General features: G+C 53.5%; 1 protein-coding gene across 4 annotated transcripts in view; it reads left to right on the top strand.

Moving 5' to 3' along the window:
* The window catches only part of LOC144942418 (charged multivesicular body protein 7-like), a 43,398-nt gene extending 16,357 nt beyond the window's left edge, over positions 1 to 27,041 (top strand). For 3 of the 4 annotated variants that reach the window (XM_078869289.1, XM_078869287.1, XM_078869288.1), the window contains 11 exons: positions 82 to 727; positions 1,365 to 1,539; positions 1,775 to 1,954; positions 2,243 to 2,376; positions 7,163 to 7,211; positions 8,428 to 8,547; positions 16,630 to 16,731; positions 23,005 to 23,062; positions 23,732 to 23,854; positions 24,802 to 24,912; positions 25,302 to 27,040. In XM_078869289.1, coding sequence (XP_078725415.1) covers positions 228 to 727; positions 1,365 to 1,539; positions 1,775 to 1,954; positions 2,243 to 2,376; positions 7,163 to 7,211; positions 8,428 to 8,547; positions 16,630 to 16,731; positions 23,005 to 23,062; positions 23,732 to 23,854; positions 24,802 to 24,912; positions 25,302 to 25,348 — 1,599 coding nt within the window. In that variant the 5' untranslated portion in view covers positions 82 to 227 and the 3' untranslated portion in view covers positions 25,349 to 27,040. Of the gene's footprint in view, positions 1 to 81; positions 728 to 1,364; positions 1,540 to 1,774; positions 1,955 to 2,242; positions 2,377 to 7,162; positions 7,212 to 8,427; positions 8,548 to 16,629; positions 16,732 to 23,004; positions 23,063 to 23,731; positions 23,855 to 24,801; positions 24,913 to 25,301 lie in introns of all 4 variants that reach the window. The other variant, XM_078869290.1, reaches the window with a different exon arrangement.
* The last annotated feature ends 413 nt before the right edge of the window (positions 27,042 to 27,454 follow it).

Below are 27,454 nucleotides of genomic sequence, written 5' to 3' on the forward strand. Positions count from 1 at the left end.
TATCATTGCTGATGTTGCAGGTATCTTAGTGTTGTGATGTTGCTAGTGATGTTAATTTCTGTGATGTGCGTGGTGATGTAGGTGATACCGGAGGTGATGACATCAGCGCACAACTGCAGACTCCAGATCCCACATAGCGTCTTCTGCGGATAGAGTGTCTGGTTCAGAACAATTCACCCGATCTACACAGATCATCTGTTCTGGACAGAACATCCCTTCTGGACCGAATGATCGGTCCGGATAAAATGTACGATCCAGCTGGCTCACCGGTCCGCTCACCGGTCCGCTCACCACCAAACTCACCGATCAGCTCACCAGCCTGCCACACGGCTGGCTCACCCGTCCACTCGGCTGGCTCACCCGTCCACTCGGCTGGCTCACCTGTCCACTCGGCTCGCATCGTAGTAAGCTCCCCGGCCAAACCACCAGCAGTCCACTCGCCAGTCGGCCTGCCGGTGAGCTCGCCGGCTCGCGAAAGTGATGAGGAGGCAGCGGTGGCGCCGTGGCCGGACGAGGAGCGGCGCCGAGTGCTTTTTGCGGCGTTCAAGGCGGCGCGCGCCGTGAACCCGGCCGACTGGGACGGGCGGCTGAGATTCTGGCGCGAGCGCGTGGTGGGCGAGGCGCGGGCGAGCGGCGACGCGGCGCTGTCGCTGGCACGGCTGCAGCACCGCTACGCCGACCCGCGGCCGCCCCTCGGCCTCACCACCGTGCTGCGCGAGATGATGCGGTGAGCGGCCGGAAAGCGGCGGCGACGGCGGCGAGATGTGGTGGTGGTGGGGATGGTGATGTTGGTGATAGGTGGTGGTGGGGATAGTGATGATGGTGGAGGTTTTGAAGGTGGTGGTGTAGGTATACACCCTATGTGTGTTGTTTGTGAGCTGTACACACTATACGTGTTGTGTGTGTGTGTGTGCGCTGTACACACTCTGCGTGTTGTGTGTAGTGTATATGTGGTGTAATCATGCAGTCTGTTCTCAAGGACAATGACCTCTCTTGCATTTGGAGCCGGTAATCATTCGGCACCTCACACGTTCCTTATCATTGGTTCCTGTGAGTTCGCGTGTAATCACACGGTCGTTAGGTTTGGTTCCTGTGAGTTTGCGTGTGGCTTAGCAGGACTGGCATTTGAACAACACAGAGATCACATCACGGCCAGTGGGCTGCTATACATTTCCACGTGATATTCCATTTATTTTGGGCAATCATTTGCAGGCAGGTCGCTTCTGAAAAAGAGCTACGTAGCTCAGTGGGCCTTACCTGGTAAAATAAAAGTTTAGTTTAGTTCACTCTGCGTTATGTGGGCTGTATAAATACTATTTGTGGTGTGTGTGGTGTACACACTATGTGGCGTGTGCGGTGTGCAGGGAGGGGGCACTGGTACGCGAGTCGGAGATGGGGGGGGGCGCGGGGCATGGCTGGTTGTGGGGGGCTGGGCGCCTGGCCCTCACTCCGCTGAGGTGGGCGCGCGACTCGTTGCTCGGCGGCCGCGGTGACGTGATCGCTCCCGACGAGTGCCTCATTCTGCCCAGCGTCGTCGAGGTAGCTGTCGTAATAACATCGGTGCATTTGCAGTGTGATGTCATGCATCACGATGTGTGTTACCAGGTGTGGTGTTGAGTCTGGTTGTTCTGGTTGTGAGTGTGGTGGTATTATGACGAGTGTGTTTGAGCGCAGTTGAGTGGTTGTGAGTGGTTGTGTTATGACGAGCGTGGTTGTGAGTTTGGTTGCGAGGGTGGTTGTGTTATCACGAGGGTGGCTGTGTGCATGGTTGCAGGAGGCGGTGAGTGCGGTGCTGGCTTGGCGTGCTGGCCGGCCCCACGCTGCTGCGGTCGCTGTGAGGTTGAGCGCCGTGATTGAGGCGGCCGTCTGGCCAAATGAGGCGACGCTGTGCATGGCTCTCCGAGTCCTGCAGCAACGGCAGCAGCTCACCACACTCACCATTGACGGCGTGGAGGTCAGGAACTCCTCACCACACAGCTCCCCACGCAGCTCCCCACACAGCTCCCCACACAGCTCACAGACAGCTCACCATAGTAACCACGCACTTTGTACATTCACTACTTATTACACTCGCCACTCAATCAGCACGGTCACCATCTACCATATAGAGGCGAGCAAAGCCTCATCACTTCACCTGGCTGTTGTGGCGGTCATGATTGATGTGGTTGTGATTGTTGTGCTCGTGTAAGCGTGTGCGTTCGTGATGGTTGCAGTTGTTGTGGTTGTTGTGGCTGTGGTGTAGGTAGTGAAGTTTGCGGCGCCAGGCGCGGTGCACGCACCACCGCTGTCTCCTGTGGACGTCGGCGTCATGAAGCTGGAGATGGCGCAGGGGCTGCTGGGAGCGCGGGCTCACGCTCAGAGACAGAGAGCGCACACGTGAGTACAACAACAACAACAACCGCCATTCGCCACTAAGTGGCGGTGACGTCACCATGACGCTTGTGCCAGGCTATGTGCACGTTGAGGTAGGAGGTCACAGGGCAGACCCAGGTGCCACGGGTCGACTGACTGAAATGACTGGCTGATGCACCACCTGTGCCCCCTACTGTTCAACTTGCTGTGCTTTAGCCACCCGGTGCTCTGCTCGTTGGTGTCAGCATCGCTCCTCCCCCCTCCGTTGTTGTTGGAGGACGACTGCCTCAAACTACCCAGCAGTGTCCTTCACGAGCCTCCTCCACAGAGGCCGATCTTGACACCGCAGATACCAGCTCCAAATCCTCCTGTACCACATCACTCTCTCGCCCGTGCCGCACCCGTTTAGCCCCCTCTATCCGGCCGAACAAAAGCTGTTTAGGCATGCTACATGACCCAGCCAATGCAGCCTTGCCTGCCGGAGTAGCTCACCGATGGGACTTTGTCCAGATCTTTCACGGATTTGTGAGGTCCTCACACAATCCAGCTTGGTTAAACCCAGGATGGATCGTAGGCAGGCCAGCCTAAATGTTTCTAACCGGTGAAGATGTTCCATTAGGGGGGGTCCATGTTTCGCAAGCGTAGAGAAGGGTGGGAATGAACTCCTCCTCTGAGTGAGCGGCAATTACCAGATCATGGGCATACATAATGTGGTTGACCAATAGGGAGCCATCCCTTGACCGCACCCAGGCATCGAGCAGCCTCCCATTGTAATTACTTTGGTACAGCCATCAAAGGCTTCACGAACTACGTGGTCGAAAAATATTTTAAATTATTTGTGAGCCAGAGGACATCCCTGTCGCACTCCAAGGTGAACAGGGAATGGCTCCGACTCCCAGCCACGTAGTTTTATCCGGGCCCGCTCACCATCATGAAGGTCCTTAATGATCGTGAGCAGAGGGTCAGGGACTCCGAAAGCACGAAGAATAACCCAGAGCCCAGGCTTACTGATGGTATCATAGGCCTTGACCAGGTCAATAAAGCAAAGATGTAGGTCTTGTTGGAATTACTTACACCTCTTCTGTAGCAGACGGACAGAAAATATGGCATCTGTGCAGGACCGCCCTTTCCTGAAACCGCGTTGGGGCTCCGCAAGCCTCTCCTCAGCGTGCCTGGCAAGGCGATGTTGAATAATCCTTGCCAGGATCTTTCCCGGCACACTGAGGAGTGAGATGCCCCTGTAGTTGTAAGTCTGTGCGGTCCTCCTTCTTAAAGAGGGGACCACCAGGGCATCCTTCCAATCCTGCGGAACCCGTCCAGTGGTCCAGACTGTTGTTATGATGTCTTGTAGGGCAGTCTGTGCACAAACGCCACCCTCTCTCAGTATTTCGCTTCGGAGATCATCTCTGCCCAGTGCCTTTCCTCGTCTCAGACTCTGGATCGCCTTTAGTATTTCCTCAACAGATGGCACCTCAGCCAGCCACTCACAGGGGTTGACTCCTTCCAATATTTGAGACACCGCAGCCTCAGCAGGGTTAGCCCCACTTTGTCCCATGATGTTTTCCATGCCGAGGGATTTCCCCTCCCCCAGGACTTCACAGAAATGCTCAGCAAATCTGGGGGTCGGAGATTGGATCATCGTTTTTTCCCCTAATGATGGTAATAGGTGTGGTGCTGCAGGTTACTTTTTTGCTGGAGTTAAATAGTGATTTGTGATCACGGGCCATTGAGGCAGACTCCATCTCTTCTGCAACACGTGACCACCACCCATCCTTGCAGCACCTCAAAGCTCTTCGAACCTCTGAGCGAAGGTTGCGGTAAGCCTCCTCATTCTGACGTGGGATGCTGTAGACGATGAGAGTGGGCCTGTCGCTTTTTCTCAGCCAGCCTGAACACCTCCTCTGTCAGCCAGGGTCTCTGGGGAGGTCTGGACCGTGTACCCAAAGCAGCCATTGCAGCTGCATGAGCCACAGTCCTAAACCTTGCCCATTTCCCCGATGATTAAATTCTCGCTTGCAACTTTCATCAGCTAGCTGAGACCAGGCGACCTTGGGTTTGAATGGGGTCCTGGGTTTACACCCACCACCGGAGTGGAAGAATGGCAGGCGCATCTTACAGATGACAAGTCGATGGTCAGTGAGCAGATCAGCTCCACGGTAGGTCCTGGTGTCAAGGACATGGGCCCGTATCCGCTGTTCCGTCACTGCGTAGTCCAGCAGATGTTCTTGTTTGGACCCGGCATGCATCCATGATGTTGTGTGGATGCGCCGATGCCGGAACAGCGTGTTGGTAATTACAAGCCCATAGGCTGCACAAAAATCTAGCAGCCTCCTACTGTTGTTATTGAGGTGATCTGGCCCATGCCTTCCAATCACTCCAGACCAGATGCCAGCATCATGACCAACTCGGGCATTGAAGTCGCCCAACAGGATGACTCTATCCCGAGGGGCTACTTTAGCTAGCACCTGTGACAGGAGGTCATAGAAGCCATCTGACTCATCGGCCTTGCCTGCATCTCTCCACGGATGTTCGTCTTCAGTGGGGGCATGAGTAACCACAACCTCCACTCCTCGCCTCCGGTTGATGGGAAGGCGAGCCCAAAGTAGTTTGGGGCTTACCGCTTCCGACACCTCACCGCCACGCTCCCACACCGCCACGCCCCCTTCGTTCTTTTGTTCAGAAGCAGAGCCACTCCCTGTTTTTTTTGTAGTCTCCTGCCCCGAGTAGAGGACTGTCCACCCCTCATGGTGACAGGAGCCAGAGCTGGTCCACCGGACCTCCTGAATACCACAGAGATCCAGGCGGTACCGGTCCAGCTCCCGACAGAGGAGTTGCAGCCTCTCGTTCGAACATTCCACGTGGCCACCCTCAGTGGTTTTTAGTTGTTTCTGGAGGAGCCCCGAGGGTAAATATTCAATCTCCTGGCTCCGCCATGTGGGGTTTGGCCAGGAGACGTCATAGACGCCTGTGGAGGGGTTACCAGCCCCCCGCACCTGTCCAGAGCTCCCATTTGGCCGCTGTGGTGGTTACAAACGCCATGAAGGGAATGGTCAATCGAAATTGGCCCTCTCCCTACTGCACTGTCCACCACAGCGTTTCCGTCTGGCACCACGAGGAGGTAGGGGGTTGTTTTTGCCGAGTACACACACGTGTACAAGTACAAAGACAAAGATCACAGCACATGTCGGGGTGGGCAGCCAACATCACGCCTGACCTCCTTTGTCTCCCTAGTGGCAATGTTTACACATCGCACCAGGTACTCATTTGAGGCTGAGTCGACCTAGGGCAGGGGTCGGCAACCAAAATAACAAGAAGAGCCATTTCTTTCCAATTCGGTACAAAATTCAGTATTTCAAGAGCCGCAATGCATCTGAGTACATACTGTACATACGTACATATTGTCAAGAAGCAGCCCGTAAAGAGCCGCATGCGGCTCCGGAGCCGTAGGTTGCCGACCCCTGACCTAGGGGAAGCCCAGGACTGGTTCAGATAATCATCACTGTTGTTAGCCATGAGGATGAATCGAACCTAGGTCGGCAGGTTCGTAGCGAAGCACGCAAACCGCTACACTATCGCTGCCCACACACACGTGTGTACATACACAAATGTGCTTGCACACGTGTGTGTGCTCGTACACACGTGCGTACACACGTGCATACATGCACACACACGTACACACACGTACACACAACAAAAACAACCGCCATTCATCACTAAGTGGCGGTGAAGTCGCTACGATGCTTGTTCGAGGCTATGTGCACTTTAAGGCCCCATGAAGTGTCGAACGCCCGCTGGCAGAAGGTCACGGGACAGACCCAGGTGCCATGGGTTGATTGACTGAGATGACTAGCCAATGCACCACCTGTGCTCCCTACTATTCCAACTTGCTGTGTTTTATCTGCCCAGCATTCTGCTCATTGTCATGAGCGATGCTCCTCTGCCCTCCGTTGTTGCTGAAAGGCGACTGCCTCCAACTGCCTTGTAGCGTCCTTCACCTCGCCTGACTTGTGCAGCTCACTGACGGGACTGTCGAAATCTTTCAAGGATTTGTAGATCTTTAGACAATTTAGTCTGGTTAAACCCAGGATGGATTGTACACAAGCCAGCCTGAATGTTTCAAACCAGTGTAGATGTCCCTTTTAAAGGGGTACATTTTTTGCAAGCATAGTGAAGGGAGGGTATAGCTGTGGCCGAAAATACTCGGAGCTTCATATGGTGTGACAGTATTACACAGCTGATGAAAAGATAAGGCTGATCGTCTGATTTGGAGACCTGCAGCCAAACCAGAACTAGGTAAGAAAACTTCACTCTTTCCACAACTGCCCATCACGCATGGGGAGTTGAGAAGATGGAGAATATGATGACATAAAATACCCAGGCTGGTGCTTAGTTTTGTTTAGCACGCTTCAAGTTCAGCAGTAGTCTACAACTCCTCTGATTGAGCAGCAATTACCAGATCATTGGCATACATAACATGGTTGCCCAATAGTGAGCTATCTCCTGACCACACCTGGGCATCGATCATTGCATCTGCTGTACCAGATAGAAATGCCTGTGGTACATCCATGGAAGGCTTCATGAACTACGTGGTCGAAAAATATGTTAATAGTGTAGAGGCCATAGGACATCCTTGTCGCACCCCAAGGTGAACAGGGAATGGCTCGACTCCCAGGCACGCGCACACACACACACCACACACACGGTATGTGCACACATACACACGGAGCAAAGGTTATCGTGGTTTAGTAATTGTTTTGGTGGTTGTTGTGGTTGTTGTGGTGGCTGTGGTTGAGTCGCTGTTTCTCCACAGGCTGAAGGAGGATGCTAGGGCCCACGTGCGGGAGGGAAGCAAGCGCCAGGTACATTCACTCACTGTCATTCGCTCCGTCATTTATTCACTTTCATTCATTCAGCATCCTTTAAAAAAATACAAAGAAAAATCCTATGTAACCTTGTGCCGGAGGCTCCAGGAAGAACGACACCTCAGACATCTAGCTGAACCCCATTTGACGGAGCCAGAAATGATAGGAAATGATTGGCCGTGTGGAATGTTGGAAGGCTAACTTTGAAGGAGAGGAGAGGCTGCAATTCGTCTGTACCTGAGCAGTGTGCTGGTGACATACTCCGGTTTGGCAGTGGAGGTCTCATTCCAAATAATTTGAGCGGCATAAATTTTCAACAGCTGTATGACAGTGTGTGGAAGCTACTTGGTCTATCACACCATACGAAGCTCCAGGAGTTTTTCAGCCACAGTTATGACCTCCCTTCTCTATACTTGGAGCCCTTTAAAGGAACATTTGCACTGGTTTGAAAATTGCTAGCCTGACTACGATCTATCCTGGGTTTAACCAAGCTGGATTGTGTGAAGAGCTCACAAATCCTTGAAAGATCTGGACAAAGTCCCATCGGTGATCTCCTCTGGCAGGCAAGGCTACGTTGGCTGGGTCATGTAGCCCACATGCCCAGCCACCACATGCCTAAACAGCTTTTGTTTGGCCGGATAAAGGGGGTTAAACGGGCGCAGGACGGGCTTGATAAGAGATGGAATGATGTGGTATAGGAGGACGTGGAGCTGTGTAGACATGCCAATGACTGGTACCATTGGTGTCAAGATTGGCCTCTGTGGAGGAGGCTCGTGAAGAACGCTACTGGGCAGTTGGAGGCAGTCGCCCTCTAGCAACAACGGAGGGCAGAGGAGCGACGCTCACAACAACGAGCGGAGCGCGGGGTGGCTAAAGCACAGCAAGTTGGCACGGTAGCGGGCACAGGTGGTTCATCGACCAGTCACCTCAGTCAGTCGACCCGCGGCACCTGGGTTTGCCCCGTGACCTCTTGCCAGCGGGCGTTCCACACTTCATGTGGCCTCAACGTGCACATAGCCTGGCACAATCGCCTTAGGTGACGTCACCGCCACTTAGTGGTGAATGGTGGTTGTTGTTGTTGTTGTTGTCGTGTAGTACCTGGTGCGGTGTGTAAACATCGCCACTCGCGTGACTAAGGCGGCCGAGCGTGGTGCTGGCTACCCAGCCCCTTGCGTGCTGTGCCGGCCTTCATAGGATCTTTGTCTGTGTGTAGGCACTGCGTTGCCTCCGTGCGTGTAAGCGCGTGCAGCAGCAGCTCGAGCGCGTTGAGCAGCAGCAGGAGTCGCTGGAGCATCTCCTGGAGAGCGTGCACGCGGCACACACCGACGCCATGGTACATGGTACACTATACATGCACCTAGCCTGGCACAAGCACTTGGGCAAATACGGCTGATGTTAAATGTACAACGACAACAACCGCCATCTGCCACTAAGTGGCGGTGACATCACCACGGCGCTTGTGCAAGGCTATGTGCACGTTAAGGCCGCGTGAAGTGTCAAACACCTGCTGACAGGAGGTCACGGGACAGACCCAGGTGCCATGAGTCAACTGACTGAGATGTTGAATGTACACCACACATACACCACACACGCACTTGCAACACACACACACAACACAAAGATCCCCCTTATAGCCTTAACAAACTGTTGGGGCAAGTGCTGTTAGTAAGCACTTATGAAGGCCGGGACAGCACATGAGGGGGTGGGTGGCCAGCACCACGCCCGCCCGCCTTTGTCTCTTTAACAGAAAGGAGGTCCAGGACCGGTTCAGATAATCGTCACTGGCTATGGCCATGAGCGGGAATCGAACTCGGGTCACTGGGTTCATAGTGCAGCGTGCTAACTGCTATACTACTGTTCTCCACACACACCACACACACGTGTAATGACCGAGGCAACAGACCACTTTCCAGACCCAAGCGTATGCGCGAACAGAGAGTCAGGAAATAAACCAAGGCCTCCGATTGGTGCAGGGCGGTCTCAAAAATGATTGGTCAGGAGACGAGATTCAAAGAGATTAGAGGGGAGATTCAAATGTAAAAGGCGGGAAGCGAAGGGTGACTGTAGAGGCGACAGTTGACAACCGTTGGAGGAAGATGAGGGGCATAGGGTGAGCAAAGTTTCCAGAGAGGGGGTTGGGGAATTGTAAAAGCGGGGGACGGCGTAAGGGGAGGAGACGTTCGGAGAGAGGACGAAATTTAAGTATCACAAACAAGCCCGGGCCTAGAGATAGGGTTGTGTCCAAATAAAGGCTCCTAGTAAGGCACAATGTGTGTCGGGGTCTTTACACATGTGTAATGCGGGCGTAAGCGACCTTCCGGAGGTGACGTCACGGGGGGTGGAGTCATGTGACGTGGGGGTAAGGTTCGGGGCTTTAAGCGGGTAAACCGGAAGGGGAAGGCAGTCGGGGTGTGAGCGGAAAAGAGTGAGGCCACGCGGGCAAGTGTGGAGAAGGGGGGGCGCCGACGGCGATCGGGAGCCAACCCCGAAGATAAGAGCAAGCTGCGGAGTGGTGTGCAGCTGGGGAGGAGACAGCCAGGAGGGCTGCGAGTTAGAGGCAGCGGTGTGGCTGCCAGGAGGAGCTGCGGAGAGAGAGAGAGAGGGGGCTGCTTGATAGAGGCAGCGGTGTGGCTGCCAGGAGGAGCTGCGGAGGGAGAGAGAGAGCAAGAAGCTGTGAGAGCTGCGGAGGGAGAAGAGCAGCAGAGAGTACAGCCAAGGGGGGCTGTGTGAGAGAAACAGCAGCGGAGCTGCTGTTGGGGATCGGGCCGACATTGGAGTCAGCACCGTGGAGAAGCTACAGAGTAAAGACAGCCGTGTGGGTGTACAGCACGAACCGAATAATAAAGGACACTGAGCCAGACATCGTGGTCCAGTCGTTTATTACACTGGTGTCGGAAGTGCAACGGCATGTCGAAACAAGTGAGGAAGAAAGTTAATCCGGCGCCTGCATCGGCTTCTTCGTCCGACGACGACGAACTCCCTCCAACCACGGATCCTGTTGGGGTGGTGGAGGAGAGCCAGGCTGAGGCGACCACGGGAACGGGTGTGGAGGATGTTGGCGCGGTGGCGGGTCCGTCGACATCATCAGACGCGGATCAACGATGGCAAGCGATGGCGGTACAACTGGAGGCACTTCAGGACGTCCTGGCGCATCTATGCCATCTCGTCGCGCCAGGGACGATGGATGATGCAAGTGGTGCTCCGCGGGCCGCCACGTTGCCTGTCCTGCCGCCGCCATTGCCCACGCGGCAAGAGGCCGCCATTTTGCGCGCTCCGTGGCGCCAAACCGCCATCTTGGCCACGCCGCGGGCCGACGCCATTTTGAATTTGCCATCACAACCACCACCATTGGAAGACGGCGGGAAGAGGAGTCGGAGTCGCCACCTTACAACAGTTAAAGAATTTTCCGTCGGTGGGGACTGGAGCGCGTTCGCCTGCCGCTTCTTGGCGGCGGTACGCACAGCAAGATGGACCGATGCGGAGGCTTTGGAGGTGTTGCCGACTCTTCTGGACGACGAATCTGTCCGATTCTTCCGTTCCATAGCGACCGATAAGAAGGCAACTTTATGTGGTGTTTTTCAAGAAATGGCCGATGCTTATGAGCCACCAGATGATGCGCATCGGCGATTCGCTCAACGACAACGAGCACCAGAGGAGTCGCCCGTGGCGTTCAGGGGTGCGGTGCTGGAGCTGGCCATGGCAGCTTATCCTGAGACACCACAGGACCTGCTTGAGCCTCTCATATTAGGGAAAATGTTGGAGTTGTCTCGGGATCTAGGGATCCCCATGCCTGTGTGTGGGCATGAGAAGCTAACTTCCCGGATGGCTGCTAAGTGTCTCGATGCGCAATTCAACCTCCGTCGCTGGAAACAAGTGACGGCGTGGACGGGGGGGCCCGTCAAAGAAGGGGATGCGCTGGGGTGGGACCCTGCGCAGGCCGTCTATGTTCCGGATGACCGGGGCCCTCAACAACTGACGGCCGCCTCCGCTCCATGGACGGGACGCGGCGGGCCGAGACCGCGCGCGATGCTACCAGAACGGGGCCGTCAGGAGGCGAGGCCTGCGCTTCGGCGCAACGAGGCCGAATGTTTCCGCTGCGGGCGTAGGGGCCACTACGCCAGAGACTGCTGGGCCCGCTTCCCGGCTCCGCCGCAGCAGGAGGCCTCGGCACCGGTCAAGTCGGCTAAAGATCCTCCGAAACAGGCATGTCGGCACGCACCAGACACTCGGCAAGGCTTTCCACCTCACCCACCACCTGTGTTGCGCGATCCTATTGTTGTTGTTAAAGAAAGGCCATCGACGGGGCCTTGTCATTCAGTTACGCAGTGGCGCAAATTGGCACGGAGAGTTGTCGCGGCCGCTACGGGTTCGTCCACTGTACCGGGGTCCATACAAGGTGTGGACGTGCGCATTTTGGTCGACTCGGGGGCGTCTGCGACTATTATATCGGATGTCATTTTCCATCTGTTGGGCATTCCGTCGGGGGCTGTGCGTCCGGTTTATGGGTCGTGCGTCGCTGCGAACGGGGGTAGCATGGGCATCGTGGGTCAGGTGGATGCTAAGATATCTATTGGGGATGTGTCGGCCTCGGGTGTTGTGTTGATATCGAGATCTTTGGCGGTTCCTTGTTTGTTAGGCACCGATTTTTTGGCTAAGATGCCCATTTTGATCAAAATCAATGAGAATTGTATTGAACTGCCGGGGGGCCGTCAAATCTCGTTTCTGCCGTCGCCCTGGGGGCGACCTGCTTCGGCCGTACAAGTGCAGGCGCTGTCCGTCGCATCTGTGGACATTCCACCTGGTACACAGATGCTTATACCCTTGCGGTATCGGAAGCCCCTGCCTGATCGGCTAGGAGCAGTAGGGGTCTTGTTGTCACCGTCCGCCACGATAACAACCGGGTTGGCGTTAGTGGGGGCACAGACCATCGTCCGGCCGGATCAATTACCGTTTTTACAGGTGCTTAATGCGGGGGGAGAAAACGTCCGTGTCCCGGCCGGTACGGTTGTGGCACATGCCACTACGGCGTTTGCGACCCATGATTGTCCACATAGCCGGGGAGTTGTTGCTGGGGTTTCCGAGCCAAGGAGTTCGGATGATCGTTGGGTTGCTCAATTATGTGACGAAAATTCTTCCCTGTCCATGGAGCAACGTGGTGCGCTGCGTAAATTGTTGTTGACATATTCCGATGTGTTCAGCTCCGATGATTTGGATTTGGGCCGCACTTCCTTGCTTTACCATCACATTGAGACGGGCGATGCTGCCCCTATTCGATTAAATTCGCATCGGATGAGTCCTGCGGAGCGAGAACACGTACGGGGGGCAGTGGAAGACATGTTGGCTGCGGACATTATATCGCCATCTAACAGCCCATGGGGCGCTCCAGTCGTCTTGGTTAAGAAGAAGGATGGCAAATTGCGATTTTGTGTTGATTTCCGCAAATTGAATAAGATATCGGTGGCAGATGCGTACCCCCTGCCGCGTATGGATGACTCCCTCGACGCATTGTCGGGGGCTAAGTTCTTTTCCACACTGGACCTCTCTTCGGGATTTTGGCAGCTTCCCCTTGACGAGTCCTCACGGGAGAAAACCGCTTTCCGTACGCCGCAGGGGTTATTTCAATTCAACTGTCTCCCGATGGGATTGAATGCGGCCCCTGCTACATTTCAAAGATTGATGGAGCTCGTTTTGACGGGGTTGCAGTGGGAGACATGTCTTATATATTTGGACGATATCATTGTCTTCAGCCGCACATTCGATGAACATTTGACGCGGCTGGAGACAGTGTTCACGAGGATGCGTTCTGCCAAATTGAAATTCAAACCAAAGAAATGTCACCTACTGCAACGGTCCGTCCGCTATTTGGGGCACATTGTGAGCGCTGAGGGAGTGTCCACGGATCCGGAAAAGACGGCGTGCGTCCGGGATTGGCCGACTCCGGCCACCGTGGGGGATGTTCGGCGGTTTTTGGGATTTGCCTCGTATTACCGAAGATTCGTGCCGGGTTTTGCGACGATTGCGAGGCCTTTGCATCTCCTTACGGGTAAAGGACGGAAGTTTGGTTGGGGACAGCCGGAGGAGGCGGCCTTTCGGAGTCTGCGTGATCTATTGGCCACGGCCCCAACATTGGATTATCCCGATTTCGATCACCCATTCATTCTTGATACGGACGCGAGTGACACAGGTATTGGGGCGGTGTTGTCACAGTCTAAAGGGGGTGTAGAGCGTGTCGTGGCGTATGGTAGCCGAGTCTTGTCTCCTGCGGAAACCCGCTACTGTGTCACTCGCAGAGAACTATTGGCGGTTGTTTTTTTCCTACGGCAATTTCGACCATACCTCTACGGTCGTTCTTTTATTGTGCGTACGGATCATGCGGCCTTGCAATATGCCCTTAAAATTGACCAGCCATCCGGACAGTTGGCACGTTGGTTGGACACGCTACAGGAATTTTCCTTCCAAATTCAACATCGGAAGGGTGTGCGCCATGCGAACGCTGACGCACTTTCCAGATTACCGCGGCGCGCCCCTTGTAAATGTGAGTCGGGGACGCATAGGTGTTCGCCGATTCCAAACCCCCCTCAGCCGCTCACGTTGGCCGTCGAGAAGTCGGACACTCCGATGGAACCGGGACCGGCTGACGGGGTTTTGAATCTGCCGCGGTCTGTCTGGATCCGGGAACAGATGATGGATGAGTCATTGGTGTCCTTGCGGAAGCGGTCTGCTAAGGACAATGGGAGTCCGAGTACGGCTGTGGGGCCGCAAACCGCTCTCCGAGATGGTCTGCTTATGTGGCGGGAGGGGTTCCAGGAACGTTGGCGCCTGGTGGTACCAACGTCCTTGCGGTTCGAGTTGATTAGAACCCTCCATTGTGACACTCTCTTACATTTAGGGGTGCAGAAGACCTTGTTGACGTTGCAACGTCATTATTTTTGGCACGGCATGGCGACAGATGTCGTAGGGCACGTGCGCGCGTGCCCTGCGTGTGCACAACGTAAGCCGCCGAAACATCCTTACGTGCCGCCTCTCCAGTCGATTCAGGTGTCTCGAGTCAATGAATTGGTGGCACTGGACATATTGGGACCTTTTCCACCATCGGCGAGGGGTAATAAATATTTGCTGGTAGGGGTTGAGTACCTCTCCCGTTGGCCGATGGCCTGGCCGTTGCCTGATCAGTCGGCCGCGGCCATTACCGACGCCTTTTTGTTTGGGTATATTATGGATAAGGGGGCGCCTGAGAGACTCCTCACGGACCAGGGCAGGAATTTCTCTTCTAAATTATTGGCGGAAGTGTGCGCGGGCCTTGGGACTAAGAAAGTACGGACATCCCCATACCATCCGCAGACGGATGGTATGGTTGAACGGCTGAACAGGACATTGTCTGCCATGCTTTGCCATACCGTGAGTGAACAACAATCAGATTGGGATCTGCACATCCCCGGGGTGCTTTCGGCGTACAGGATGACGCCTCATGCGGCTACGGGATATTCGCCGTTTTACCTTATGTATGGTCGGGAAAACGTGCCGCCGGTGGATGTGCAATTGGGAACTGGGGTGAAGGGACCTCGGAAACCACTTCCTGAATACATTCAGGACACGGTTCGCCGAGTCACGGAGGCGCGGGAGAATGCCCGCGTGGCTACGGCCAAAGCCCAGGCCCGGAACGAGCGATATGCGCGACGGTCTGAGGGGGAGTGCCCTTGGAAGGTTGGGGACCTAGCCTGGCTTCATTGTCCACAGGTACGTCCGGGGACCTCGCCGAAATTGCACAAACCCTGGCATGGTCCCGTACGCCTCATTGCGGTTCCCAACCCACAGACAGCACGCGTCCAGATTGGGTCTCGTCGCTGGGTTGTGCATACGTCGCGCTTGAAACCATATGTTGCTCCCTTACATGATGCGTCATCCCCCAATGTTGCCTTGCCGGGGTCTGTTGCTGCTGACTCTCCCCTGCCTGCGTCCATTGATTTTGCTAGAGCGCCTGTCGTACCTGTTCCAGACAGGCCGGCCGTGACATTGCGGGGGACGAGGGGCCCTGCTCGGAGGACGCCTGCCAGGTCTGCGGGACCTTCGAGCCCTGCAGCCCTTCCGACCCAGCTGCGGGCACGGTCACAGGACAAGCCCAAGACTAACTCTTTAGAGACACGGGACGGGGGTGGACTTCCAGCTGCGACAGGGGGATTACCCCCTGTCGTTCCTCGACTTTCATCGCGTTCCCGTTCTGCGAGTGGGCCGCCGACCGTCCGGGACGGGCCGGCGACCCGCACACGTTCCAAATCGCTTACGTTTCGTTGAGTGTTGTTGTCTTGTTATTTTCTTCTTACAGTTGTATTTATTGCATGCTTTTGTACGATCGTTGATGTTGATTGCGTTGTTGTTGTTCTTGCTGTTACATTATATGCTTAGTGTCCTTTAGGGGGGGAAGCTCGGTTCGCCGCATTACGATTTGCTATTGGTCAGCCGAGGTCGGCTGGGATTTTTCTACGGGGGAGGGTGGTGTAATGCGGGCGTAAGCGACCTTCCGGAGGTGACGTCACGGGGGGTGGAGTCATGTGACGTGGGGGTAAGGTTCGGGGCTTTAAGCGGGTAAACCGGAAGGGGAAGGCAGTCGGGGTGTGAGCGGAAAAGAGTGAGGCCACGCGGGCAAGTGTGGAGAAGGGGGGGCGCCGACGGCGATCGGGAGCCAACCCCGAAGATAAGAGCAAGCTGCGGAGTGGTGTGCAGCTGGGGAGGAGACAGCCAGGAGGGCTGCGAGTTAGAGGCAGCGGTGTGGCTGCCAGGAGGAGCTGCGGAGAGAGAGAGAGAGGGGGCTGCTTGATAGAGGCAGCGGTGTGGCTGCCAGGAGGAGCTGCGGAGGGAGAGAGAGAGAGCAAGAAGCTGTGAGAGCTGCGGAGGGAGAAGAGCAGCAGAGAGTACAGCCAAGGGGGGCTGTGTGAGAGAAACAGCAGCGGAGCTGCTGTTGGGGATCGGGCCGACATTGGAGTCAGCACCGTGGAGAAGCTACAGAGTAAAGACAGCCGTGTGGGTGTACAGCACGAACCGAATAATAAAGGACACTGAGCCAGACATCGTGGTCCAGTCGTTTATTACACATGCAACAAAACACACACATGCAACACTAACACATGCCATACACCGTATACACACCACCACAACAACTTGTATATTCATGCAAGTCCGTGTCTCCATTTTCCTCCATGTGTCCCCGTGTCTCACCGTATGGACCCGTATCTTTGTACGTCCCCTTGTATCTCCGTGCCTCCCCATGTCCGCGTGTCTCCCTGCGTCTCCCTGTGTGTCGTGCATTCCTGTGTATCTCAATATCTCCCCGTTTCCGTGCATATCTCCATGTCTCCCCCTGCATCCTCGTGCGTCCGCGTGTCTGCCTCTGTTTCTCCGTGTGTCCCCGTGTCTCCAGGTGATCCAGGCTTTTCAGGCTGGCAAGGCTGCTCTGCACAAAGTGTTACAGTCGGGCCCTGACACAGATGCGGTGGACGCCCTAATGGACGAGATCCAGCAGGCAAGGACCTTCCCTCGTTCACTCACCCACTCACCCACTTTGCCCACTCACTCACCCGGTTGCTCAATCACTGGCACACTCACCCACTCACCAAATCACCTGCTCACTCACTCACTTACTCACCCACAGATATAATCAGAATATTTTTTTACTAGCGGGAAGTACCCGGCGTTGCCCAGGCAAAAAAGACACACGCACACATTGACTTACACACAGACATCGACCCACACACATACAAACACATCGACTTACACACACATGGACTCACACAAGGACTTAGACACAATAATAATTAGATTAATATTCACCAAGTAAATTTAGAAATATTAGTTGTGTGCACACAAACATGATTAGCGTAATATTTGAAAGGTGATTATTTAAATAAAATGTTTCTATCAACGTGAGTTTAGCAAAAGAAGCAGGAAAAAAGTACTTAACATAGCCGTTGTGAGGCCTAGTCCCGTGCAGAGCTCCCGGCCTCGCCTAGATTGCCCAGCCGGCCGAGGTGGTACCTTGGCAGGCTGGGGCTGGGCTGCTACCCCTCACCCCCCCCCAGCCATGATCCCCCCGCCCACTGTGCAGTAATATGTACGGCCTAAAGTGCTAACATCTACCGACCGTATAGTAATAACTGCACGCATCAGGGTGGGGGAGGGGAGAAGAGGACATCACACTGTGGAAGAATTTACCGGAGCGTTTTGTGTATTTTTAGCATTTTTTATGCGAAAGAAAATGTCCCCCTCACCCCCACTGAACGTGTGTCACTTGGTAGGGGCCGTCCCCCCCACCGAAGGCGTGTGAGTTGGTATGGTCTAGTGCGCAGAATACATGAATAAATAACAATAAATCGCACAAAATCACTCATTCAACTAATTCAAAGTTGAGGGCTGGGAAAAAGGAATAGCGCTTGCTCACCGCGGGGCTTACGACATGGTACCTGGCTATTTTTTTAAATGTAAACCCCACCGTTTGAAAGCCAAATCCTTCGCAAGCGTGCGAACACACAGACAGACAGACAAAAAATGACATTTATATATAAGACTAGCGGGAAGTACCCGGAGTTGCCCTAGCGAAAGAGACACACACATCGACTTGCACACACAGACATTGATCCACACACACATCGACTCACACACACACACACATCGACTTACGCAGCAATCCCCGATGATGCCACAGCTAGAGCAATTTTCTCCCTCTGGCGAACCTTAGCGAGGAGCAGGTTGAGAACAAAGGTCTTCCCAGTACCGCCAGGTGCATCAAGGAAAAAAATTACTAATTTTTTTGTCTCAATGTTTTCCAAGATTTTCGTGTAGGCTTCTCTTTGTGCATCCATCAGCTTTGGTTCATTTTTCTCAATACATTTAAGAAGCTCTAAACAATCATAGGATATTTCACGTAGGATCTCTTGAGCAAGGGGATGCATATTGTCCCTGTAGGGTGTTGGTAGTCCCATAGATGTGCGAGGTCTTTTCCACCAATGGAGTGCAGTTTCTCCTCAAGGAGGGTGAGAGGGCCTGTTTGAAGATGACATCAGAAAAGTTGACGTGGAGGTTTGCATTTTCTCGTTAAGCTCTGTGGAGGATGTTCTCACTCATGCCCTCTTTGTATATTTGCCAGAGTCCCATGGGGTTAGATGGGCTGCAAACTTGAAGATTTATGCAGAAGAGCAATCTCAGTTGGGAAGGGGACTGACTAACAGAAGCTTCTGTCATAGCTTTATCAAGATGCTGATCATCCTCAAGAATTCCACGAAGATTGCAAGCTTCCCTGTATGTTTGATAGACAACTCCTTCCACTGTTTTGAGGTCTTGGAAAGACTTGGGCCATTTGACAACATGGAGAAGCATTCGGAGAAAGTAGCACTCCTGATTGTTGGGATGAACTGTGTAGACTCTTCGTAAGGCATCAGATTCACCGTGAGCAGCATGTTGCTTCCATTTTTTTTAGCACTCGATGTATAGTAGGAGGGAACTTCATGGTTGAGCAGGTTGGCAGCAAATGGGTCACTTTGGCACAAAACAAAGAACGCCATCAGGGTGGTATCTTGTGGAGCCAGCGCCTGTTGGTGGGCATTTCCTTCAGTGAAGTAGATGCGTTGACCATTTTCAAGGTGAACTGCCAAAAGGATGAGTGTGGGGGAACGCTCATGGATGGGGAAGCGAAGAATTCTCCAAATGGCCTCATTGCTGCTGATGTATCTTCTTTGGGCAACATGTTGAACCTCATCCACACTTTGCCGCATTGTTTTGTAAGGCAAAGACAGCCATGTCAGAACCTTTGTTGATGTATTGGCAAACATATTTGATGGCTTTCACGGAATTGCAGAATTGCACATTAAAGTGGGCCTCGAAGATCTTGCACAGAAGAGGGCAGTAGGGAACGATCCACCGGTTGTCAACCTTAATTTGAGAGTTAGCGGCAGTTCTGAGCGCTGTTTCAAATCCACCATGCTCAGTATTTCTGTGACGATATAGTGGATAGCCATCATGGGCCGACTGAGTGTCTTTCAAGAAGTTTTGTGGATACTTCTTGGTACACCTGCGGTCTTGCATACATGGCGAATTTGTATTGAACTGCCCATATGGGCCATGGACCATTTGGTTGCAGACCACATAAAAAAGGGCAGTGTCTTGATGGGGGTCAGGTAGCTCAGCACTGATAAATGTGTCAATGTGACTTGCATGAATTTTTTTGTACATTATAGAGCAGCAGTACGCACACTTAAGTTAATAAGCAGGCTACAGTCTAGATTATAGACTGGCAGTGCGCTGACTCAATGACATAAGCATTGCTACAGTCGACATAATAAGCTGGCAATACGATCAGCAGCTTAAAAAGCAGAATACAGTCTACATGAAAGACTGCCAGTACACTGAGCGAGGTAAAGAGATTAGCAAAGTTAGCTATGTACAGTGGGAACGAAGTTCAACATACATACTACCACTCCCCACACACACACACGCATATACTCACTCTCTCACACACTCACAAACACACAAAACATACTCTTTGGTTTTTTTGGTAAAGTCACGTATAAAGATAAAATAATAAATTAAATAATAGCATACGACGTTTCGATTGCAACACAAGCAATCATCAGGTATAAATGAAATAGCAACAAAAATCTAACCAGAAAACTATAGACAGACATATAAGCAGACAGATATCACCAAGATACATAGAGAGAGAGTAACACATAGGCACAGAGAGGGAGATCGTCTCTGTGGCGAGGCCTTAAATAGACAGAGGGGGGGGCGGGGGCGGAGAGAGGCAGGGGTTAGAGAAAAAATGTAACACAAAACATACCCGTACACTTTAGTGCTCTCACTCAGACCACCCTGATTAACACACTGGTGGGTGTATTAACTGTATAAATACCATGCGCCGCCTGCTTCACAGTGAACGTTAAAGATCCCCTGACGTCATTCACAAGAGTATGCTGTTGTGTGCTGGAGTCACGGTCAAAATGTTCTAAATTCGAAAAGTTACTGCACAAATCGCGCAATTGGGATCACATGCGGTCGCGAGCATCGCGCCTTCCTAGCAGCATAATGCCAGGTGCTGAGTCACCTTGTGCCACACAGGGCCAGATGACACTTGGGGTACAAGTGTGTTGATGGGATGCAAGTCGCTCATTGCATGTGAAGGAGGGCGGTTCCATAACAAACTCACGAGCGTGATTATCTTGTGTGTGTGCGTACGTGTGTGTGCGTACGTATGTGTGTGAACATGTGTGTGTACGTGTGTGTGTACGTGGACGTGTCCGGCAAAAACAGCCCCCTACCTCCTCGTGGTGCCGGACGGCAACGCTGTGGTGGGCAGTGCCGTGGGGGGAGGGCCAATTTAGATTGGCCCTTTCCTTCATGGCGTTTGTAACCACCACAGCGACCAAATGGGGGCTCTGGACGGGTGCGAGGGGCTGGTAACCCCTCCACCTTCAATTAACTATCACTAAACAACGAGTTAAAAAATGTATTAAGCTTGTGCTGGAGGCTCCGGGGGGACAGGTGTCTATGACTTCTCCTGGCCAAACCTCATTTGGCAGAGCCAGGAGACTGAATGCTCACCATCGGGGCCCCTCCAGAAACAACAAAAAGCCACTACGGATGGCCACGTGGAATGTTCGAATGCTCACTGAGGGGTGGACAGTCCTGTCCTCGGGGGAAGGAGACTGCCAAACAACAGGGAGTGGCTCTTCTTCTGAACAAAAGAATGAAGGGGGCATGGGAGCGTGGCGGTGAGGTGTGGGAAGCTGTAAGCCCCAGGCTACTTTGGGCTCGCCTTCCCATCAACCAGAGATGAGGAGTTGTGGTCGTGGTTACTTATGCCTCCACCGAAGACGAACATCCGTGGAGAGATGCAGGCAAGGCCAATGAGTCAGATGCCTTCTATGACCTCCTGTCACAGGTGCTGGCTAAAGTGGCCCCTCGGGATAGAGCCATCTTGTTGGGTGACTTTATGCCCAAGTTGGTCATGATGCTAACACCTGGTCTGGAGTGATTGGAAGACATGGGCCAGATCAGCCCATGGGCTTGTAATTGCCAACACGCTGTTCCGGCATCGGCGCATCCACACAACATCATGGATGCATGCCGAGTCCAAGCAAGAACATCTGCTGGACTACGTAGTGACGGAACAGCGGATGTGGGCCCATGTCCTTGGCACCAGCACCTACCGTGGAGTTGATCTGCTCACTGACCATTGACTTGTCATCTATAAGATGCGCCTGACATTCTTCCACTCCGGTGGTGGGTGTACACCCAGGACCCCATTCAAACCCATAGTGGCATGGTCTCGGCTAGCTGATGAAAATTGGAAGTGAGAATTTAATCATCACTTGTGGCTGGGGTTGGTATCGTCCCCCACTCCTGATGTCGAGGGGACATGGGCAAGGTTTAGGACTGTGGCTCATGCAGCTGCAATGGCTGCTTTGGGTACATCGTCCAGACCTCCCCAGAGACCCTGGCTGACAGAGGAGGTGTTCAGGCTGGCTGAGAAAAAGCAACAGGCCCACTCTCATTGTCTACAGCATCCCACGTCAGAGAATGAGGAGGCTTATCGCAGTCTTCACTCGGAGGTTCGAAGAGCCGTGAGGCGATGCAAGTACGGTTGGTGGTCGCGGGTTGCTGAGGAGATGGAGTTTGCCTCAATGGCCCGCGATCACAAATCGCTCTTTAACTTCATTAAAAAAGTAACCTGCAGCGCCACACCTATTACCATCATTAGGGGAAAGAATGGTGATCCAATCTCCGACCGCCAGGAACAGGTTTGCAGATTTCCTGAGAATTTCTGTGAGGTCCTGGGGGAGGGGAAATGCCTTGTCATGGAAAACACAAAGTGGGGATGACCCTGCTGAGACTGTGGTGCCTCAAATATTGGAAGAAGTCACCCCCTGTGAGTGGCTGGCTGAGGTGCCATCTGTTGAGGAAGTACTAAAGGTGATCCAGAGTCTGAGACCAGGAAAGGCTTCGGGCAGAGATGATCTCCCAAGCGAAATGCTGAGGGACGGTGGTGTTTGTGCACAGAAGCTTGGCGAGGGCGGAGCTCGGCTAGGACCCGGAAATCCGCTTGTAAGTGTAAATGTAAGCTCGGCGAGGGCCCGATGACTGGTACCAGCGGTGTCAAGATCGGTCTTTGTGGAGGAGGCTCGTGAAGGACGCTGCTGGGCTGTTGGAGGCAGTCGACCCTCCAACAACAACAGAGGGCGGAGGAGTGATGCTGACACCAACGAGCGGAGCGCCGGGTGGCTAAAGCACAGCAAGTTGAACAGTAGGGGGCACAGGTGGTGCATCAGCCAGTCATCTCAGTCAGTCGACCCGTGGCACCTGGGTCTGCCTCGTGACCTCCTGCCTCAACGCGCACATAGCCTGGCACAAGCGTCGTGGTGACGTCACCGCCACTTAGTGGCGAATGGCGGTTGTTGTTGTACGTGTACGTCTGTATGAGTGGGGAGCGGTCATGTAGTGGTTAGCGCGCTGCGCTACGAACCTGGCATACCGAATTTGATTCCCGCTCGCAGCCAACACCAGTGACTATTATCTGAACCGGTCCTGGGCTCTCGTAGGTCGACTCAGCCTCAAATGAGTACCTGGTGAGATGTGTAAACATCGCCACTGAGGACACAAAGGCGACCGGGCGTGGTGCTGGCAACCCACCCCCTCGTGTGCTGTTTCGGTCTTCATAGGTGCTCGCCAACAACACTTGCCCCAACAGTCTCATCAGCCTATATGGGGGATCTTTGTCATTGTACGTGCACGTCTGTGTGTGCAGCTCAAAGAGGAGCAGGAAGATGTGAGTCATGCGATTTCTCAAGACATATCTGGAACAGGTAACACGCACACACACAGACATGTTTGCACACAGCAAAGACAAAGACACCCCCGTATAGCCTTAACTAACTGTTGGGGCGAGTGTTGTTAGCGAGCACCTATGAAGGCTGGTACCGCACACACACCTACACGATTACACACCTAGAATCCTAGATGTACACAAAGACACCCACACAGAAATGCACAACAACAACAGCCGCCATTTGCCACTAAGTGACGGTGACGTCACCATGGCGCCTTTGCCAGGCCAGATGCACTTTGAGGCCACGTGAGGTGTCGAAGGCTCACTAACAGGAGGTCACGGGACAGACCCAGGTCCAATGGTTTGACTGACTGAGATGACTGGCTGATGCACCAGCTGGGCCCCCTCTGTTTTTGCTGGAGTGTCGCTCCTCTGCTCTCTGATGTTGTTGGAGGGCGACTGCCTCCAACTGCCCAGTAGCCTCCTTCACGAGCCACTTCCTCCATAGAAGTGCACCCGCACATATACACACATACACGCACACCTATACTTTTACACACACAAACACCTACTCTTCCTGTTTGTCTCCTTGTATTCCCACATCTCCCTGTCTCCCCGTGTCCCTCTGTGGCCCTGTGCTGTCCCCCACACCCATGCCCCCCCCATGCACCACCCTGTGCCCATCCCCCCGTGCCCCTCCCTGTAGACGACTTGGAGCTGGAGGAGGAGCTGTCAGCACTATTGCTGCTGGATGAGGCACCCCCCACCGCCTCCTCGACGCTCCTGCCGGAGTTACCGAGAGTTCCCCAGGCCAGCCCCGATTGCCACGGTGAGCTGCGGTGACACGTCACATGACAGGAAAAGTAACATCTTAGGTCAGGAAGCGGTAGGGTGGCGGCACAGGGGTAACACTTGTGCTTCAGCAAACGGTGCCTCGGTTGAATTCCTGACTAGGGTGCTTCCTCTCTGCGTGGAGTTTGTTCTCCCCCCTGTTGTACAGAGTGAGTCTGTGCATGTGATTGTGTGTCTATCCATGTGCGTTTACCTGTGCGGGGAACAGTTGCGCATTGGTTAGCGTGCAGCGCTACCAACCCGGTGACACGAGTTCTATTCCCTCTCACGGCCAATAAGATTATCTGATCTGGTCCTGGGCCTCCCTTGGGTTGACTGAGCCTCAAATGAGTACCTCGTGTGGTGTGCCACTGGGGAGACAAAGGCAGTCAGGCGTGGTGCTGGCCACATACTTCCTGGTGTGCTATGCCAGCCTTCATAAGTGCTTGCTAACAGCACTTGTCCCAAAAGTTTTAATTGTTGTATGGAGGACCTGTGTATATGCGTGTGTATGTGAGAGTGCGTGTCGAGTTTGTATGTTCTCTCCTCGTTCTGCGCCGCAGTGGCGAGATTTTAACTACCTCGCCTGATATACAAGAGGTCGCGGGTTCGATCCCGACCCTGACGCCTGTATATTTGGAATTTGCATGTTTTCTCCCCATGTAGGTTTTTCTTTGTGTCCTCTGGTTTTTCCCTCCACATTTAGAAAGATGCGTTTAGAGTATTTGGCTGCCTTACCGAGTAAAATAAAAAATAGTTTAGTTAGTGAGTGCAATTATATTGCTAAATCATATCCCCAATGATGAACCAAAAATAATGCACAACATTGCCACCTACTTCGAAAACTTGGCAGGATCCTCCTGAAATATTTCCTAATAATAGCGTCATAGCAGTAATAATGAGAATAAGTGGCGTCGCATGACAGAAAGTGGTGCTGTGTGACAGGAAGTGATGTCGCAGGTCGCATGTCGGAGTGGCTCCTGAGCGACGTGGAGCTGGACCTGTCGCGGCTCCAGATCCACGGCGACGTGGCCCGTAGCCACGGCAACATCACAGGTAGATGGCGACACAACATTGTCAGCACCGTTTCCAGTGACACTGGTACGGTGTGTGTGGGAGCAGTGATGCAGTGGTTAGCGCGCTGCATTATAAACCCGGCGGCCCGAGTCGAATCACGTTCGCAGCCGACACCAGTGACGATTATCTGAACCGGTCCTGGGCCTTCCCTAGGTCGTCTCAGCCTCAAATGAGTACCTGGTGCGGTGTGTAAACATCGCCACTGAGGAGACAAAGGCGGCCGGGCATGGTGCTGGCCACCCACCCCTGCGTGTGCCGTGCCAGCCTTCATAGGTGCTCTCTAACAGCACTTGCTCCAAAAATCTGTTCAGACTAAACGGGGGATATTTGTCTTTGTGTGTGTGTGCGCGTGTCTCTGTACATGTCAGGATTGCAGGCGAGCGACCGTCAGACTTCCGTCATGGATGCCCTGTGACCTCCGCCCTTGCTTCATTTTGTTTCTGCGTCTCCCCGTCACGGAGCGGTGCACCACGGGGGGTGCCTGCACCCTCTGGCCCTCCCAAGGCCCCGCGTCTCACGGCCCCCAGATGACGGGGGGCTCGATCACTCTGTGCCTCTCCTCGTGCTGAGCACGGCCGCAAAGGCCCACTGCGGCAAGCCACCAGCGGCAAGCGGCACTGCCAGAAGGCACGATAGATCATCGTACCTGCCTCTTTATTGAAGTGCCACTCCACAGGAGAATGCAGTCCCGGCAGCTGCGAGAGTTTGAGTACGAGACTCGCACACACCCCGTTGTAATCCGGATTGTGCTACTTTTGGCCTCGCATCATCGCTAAAACAAAGGATTCTCTTTGGAAATCTCGCAGAGCTGCAGGGGAGTAGACCCCCCTCACAAATAGAGAGTGGCCCTGTGGAAGCAGATACAACGGAGCTACATCCGAGAGCCTTTTCTTCATGTGGCACTCTGGTCCACACACAGTAGAGGGCAACACCGTTTTGGTGACCCAGGTGGCTCTTGCAAGAGAGAACTCTATCTAACCCCCCTGTCTCGCCCGGGTCAAACAAAATCAACCTGACTTGACCTTGCTGCCCACTCTGCCACAGAGAGGCAGTGTCCGTTGTGTGGCAGTCAAACCGTAAAGGTTTATATTTACGGGATCTAACCCAGATAACCTATATTATAGATGATATTAGTCGCGAAACCCTACGTGGGAAACAGAGCTGGAATTCAGCTAAATTGAGTGCAGAGCCGCACTTGTTTTCTGTGTGTGCAGTGATTGGTAATCGGGCCAAGGTCGAGGGTTGCCACCTGTCCTGGTTCTTCCAGAGATGTCCTGTGTTTGAGGCAGCTGCTGAACAGTGAGCTACGAGAGAAGAGAGCTGTGAGTGATCATCCTGCGTCTCCCTCCGTCACTCAAGCCGGATTCGACTCAACTGGAGCTCGCCAGTGACATGAGTACTCGGCACTTGGGTTTTCCCTTGATGTCCTCCAGGTCACTTCTAGACTCGAGCAGGCCGCGCATGTGACCAGTAGTATCCACAACCATGACAAGAGGGTGTAAGACTGTTGAATTTAGACTGGGTTTAAGACCACGTTTGTTGAATTTAGACCAGGTTTAAGACTGTTCAATTGAAATCGGATGAAAGGGCTTGTTTGTTCATGTTAGAGCAGGTTTAAAACTATGTTGATGTTAGACCGGGGTTAAGACTGCGTTTAAATCGTATTTATTGGACGAGGCTGGGTTTCAAGATGAAGCTGACGAATGTTTGAGGCCAGATGAACTGAAAACCAGGTTTAAGACTGTTCAATGAGATCCTGATTGAGGTGAGGGCTTGCTGTGGGCAGGGTTTAATACCAGGTGTAAACCTGTGGTTCGGACGGGTTTCACGGGATCCTGGGTTAGACTGGGATTATGTTGCGGTGTTGCACTTTAAATAAAAGCCAATAGTTTGATCACAGCATCGGTTATTGTGATCATACGGTGGCCACTGATACACTCCAATTAGCAACCATTGACCTACATCCTGCGCCGGGTTCTCCAGAAACTTTTAAAATCACTGAACATGTTTAATATTAATCCCTCTGTGCTTTGTGGGAACCCTGCTACCCCCACATGGCCACGCTGCCACTATTTCATCACTATCAGGAGCACCAATATCTGTGGGGGAGGCTAGAAGCACGATCCTGCAGATGGTGTGGAAGGCAGGCTCATTCTGAGATTAGTTTTAGCAGCTGGGGTTCGAGCTGTGTTCTTGCGACACGGCAGCCATGAGAGGGCTAACTGTATCTGCAGATATGCTTTCCGTGCCTCACAGCAATAACTTGGCTACGAGTGCTTAAAGGGCAGTGACCAGCACCTCTCCACACTTGTGCCTCGAGCACTTGCGCCTCGAGCACTTGCGCACAATGGATGAGGAGTGCACACTCTGGCGCCTTTCCTCCTCGTGAGAGGGAGGAGAGAGCGTGGAGATTTCGGAATTTTGGCGCCAAGTGAAAGCCGTGAGCGATAATGGCTACAGCAACGCAAGGCAGGTCCCCGGCGTTCCGAAGGATGCGGTGGTGATGCAAGCCCCTAACGGC

The sequence above is a fragment of the Lampetra fluviatilis genome, chromosome 27, assembly GCF_964198595.1.
Source record: "Lampetra fluviatilis chromosome 27, kcLamFluv1.1, whole genome shotgun sequence".
Taxonomy (NCBI): Eukaryota; Metazoa; Chordata; class Hyperoartia; order Petromyzontiformes; family Petromyzontidae; genus Lampetra; species Lampetra fluviatilis.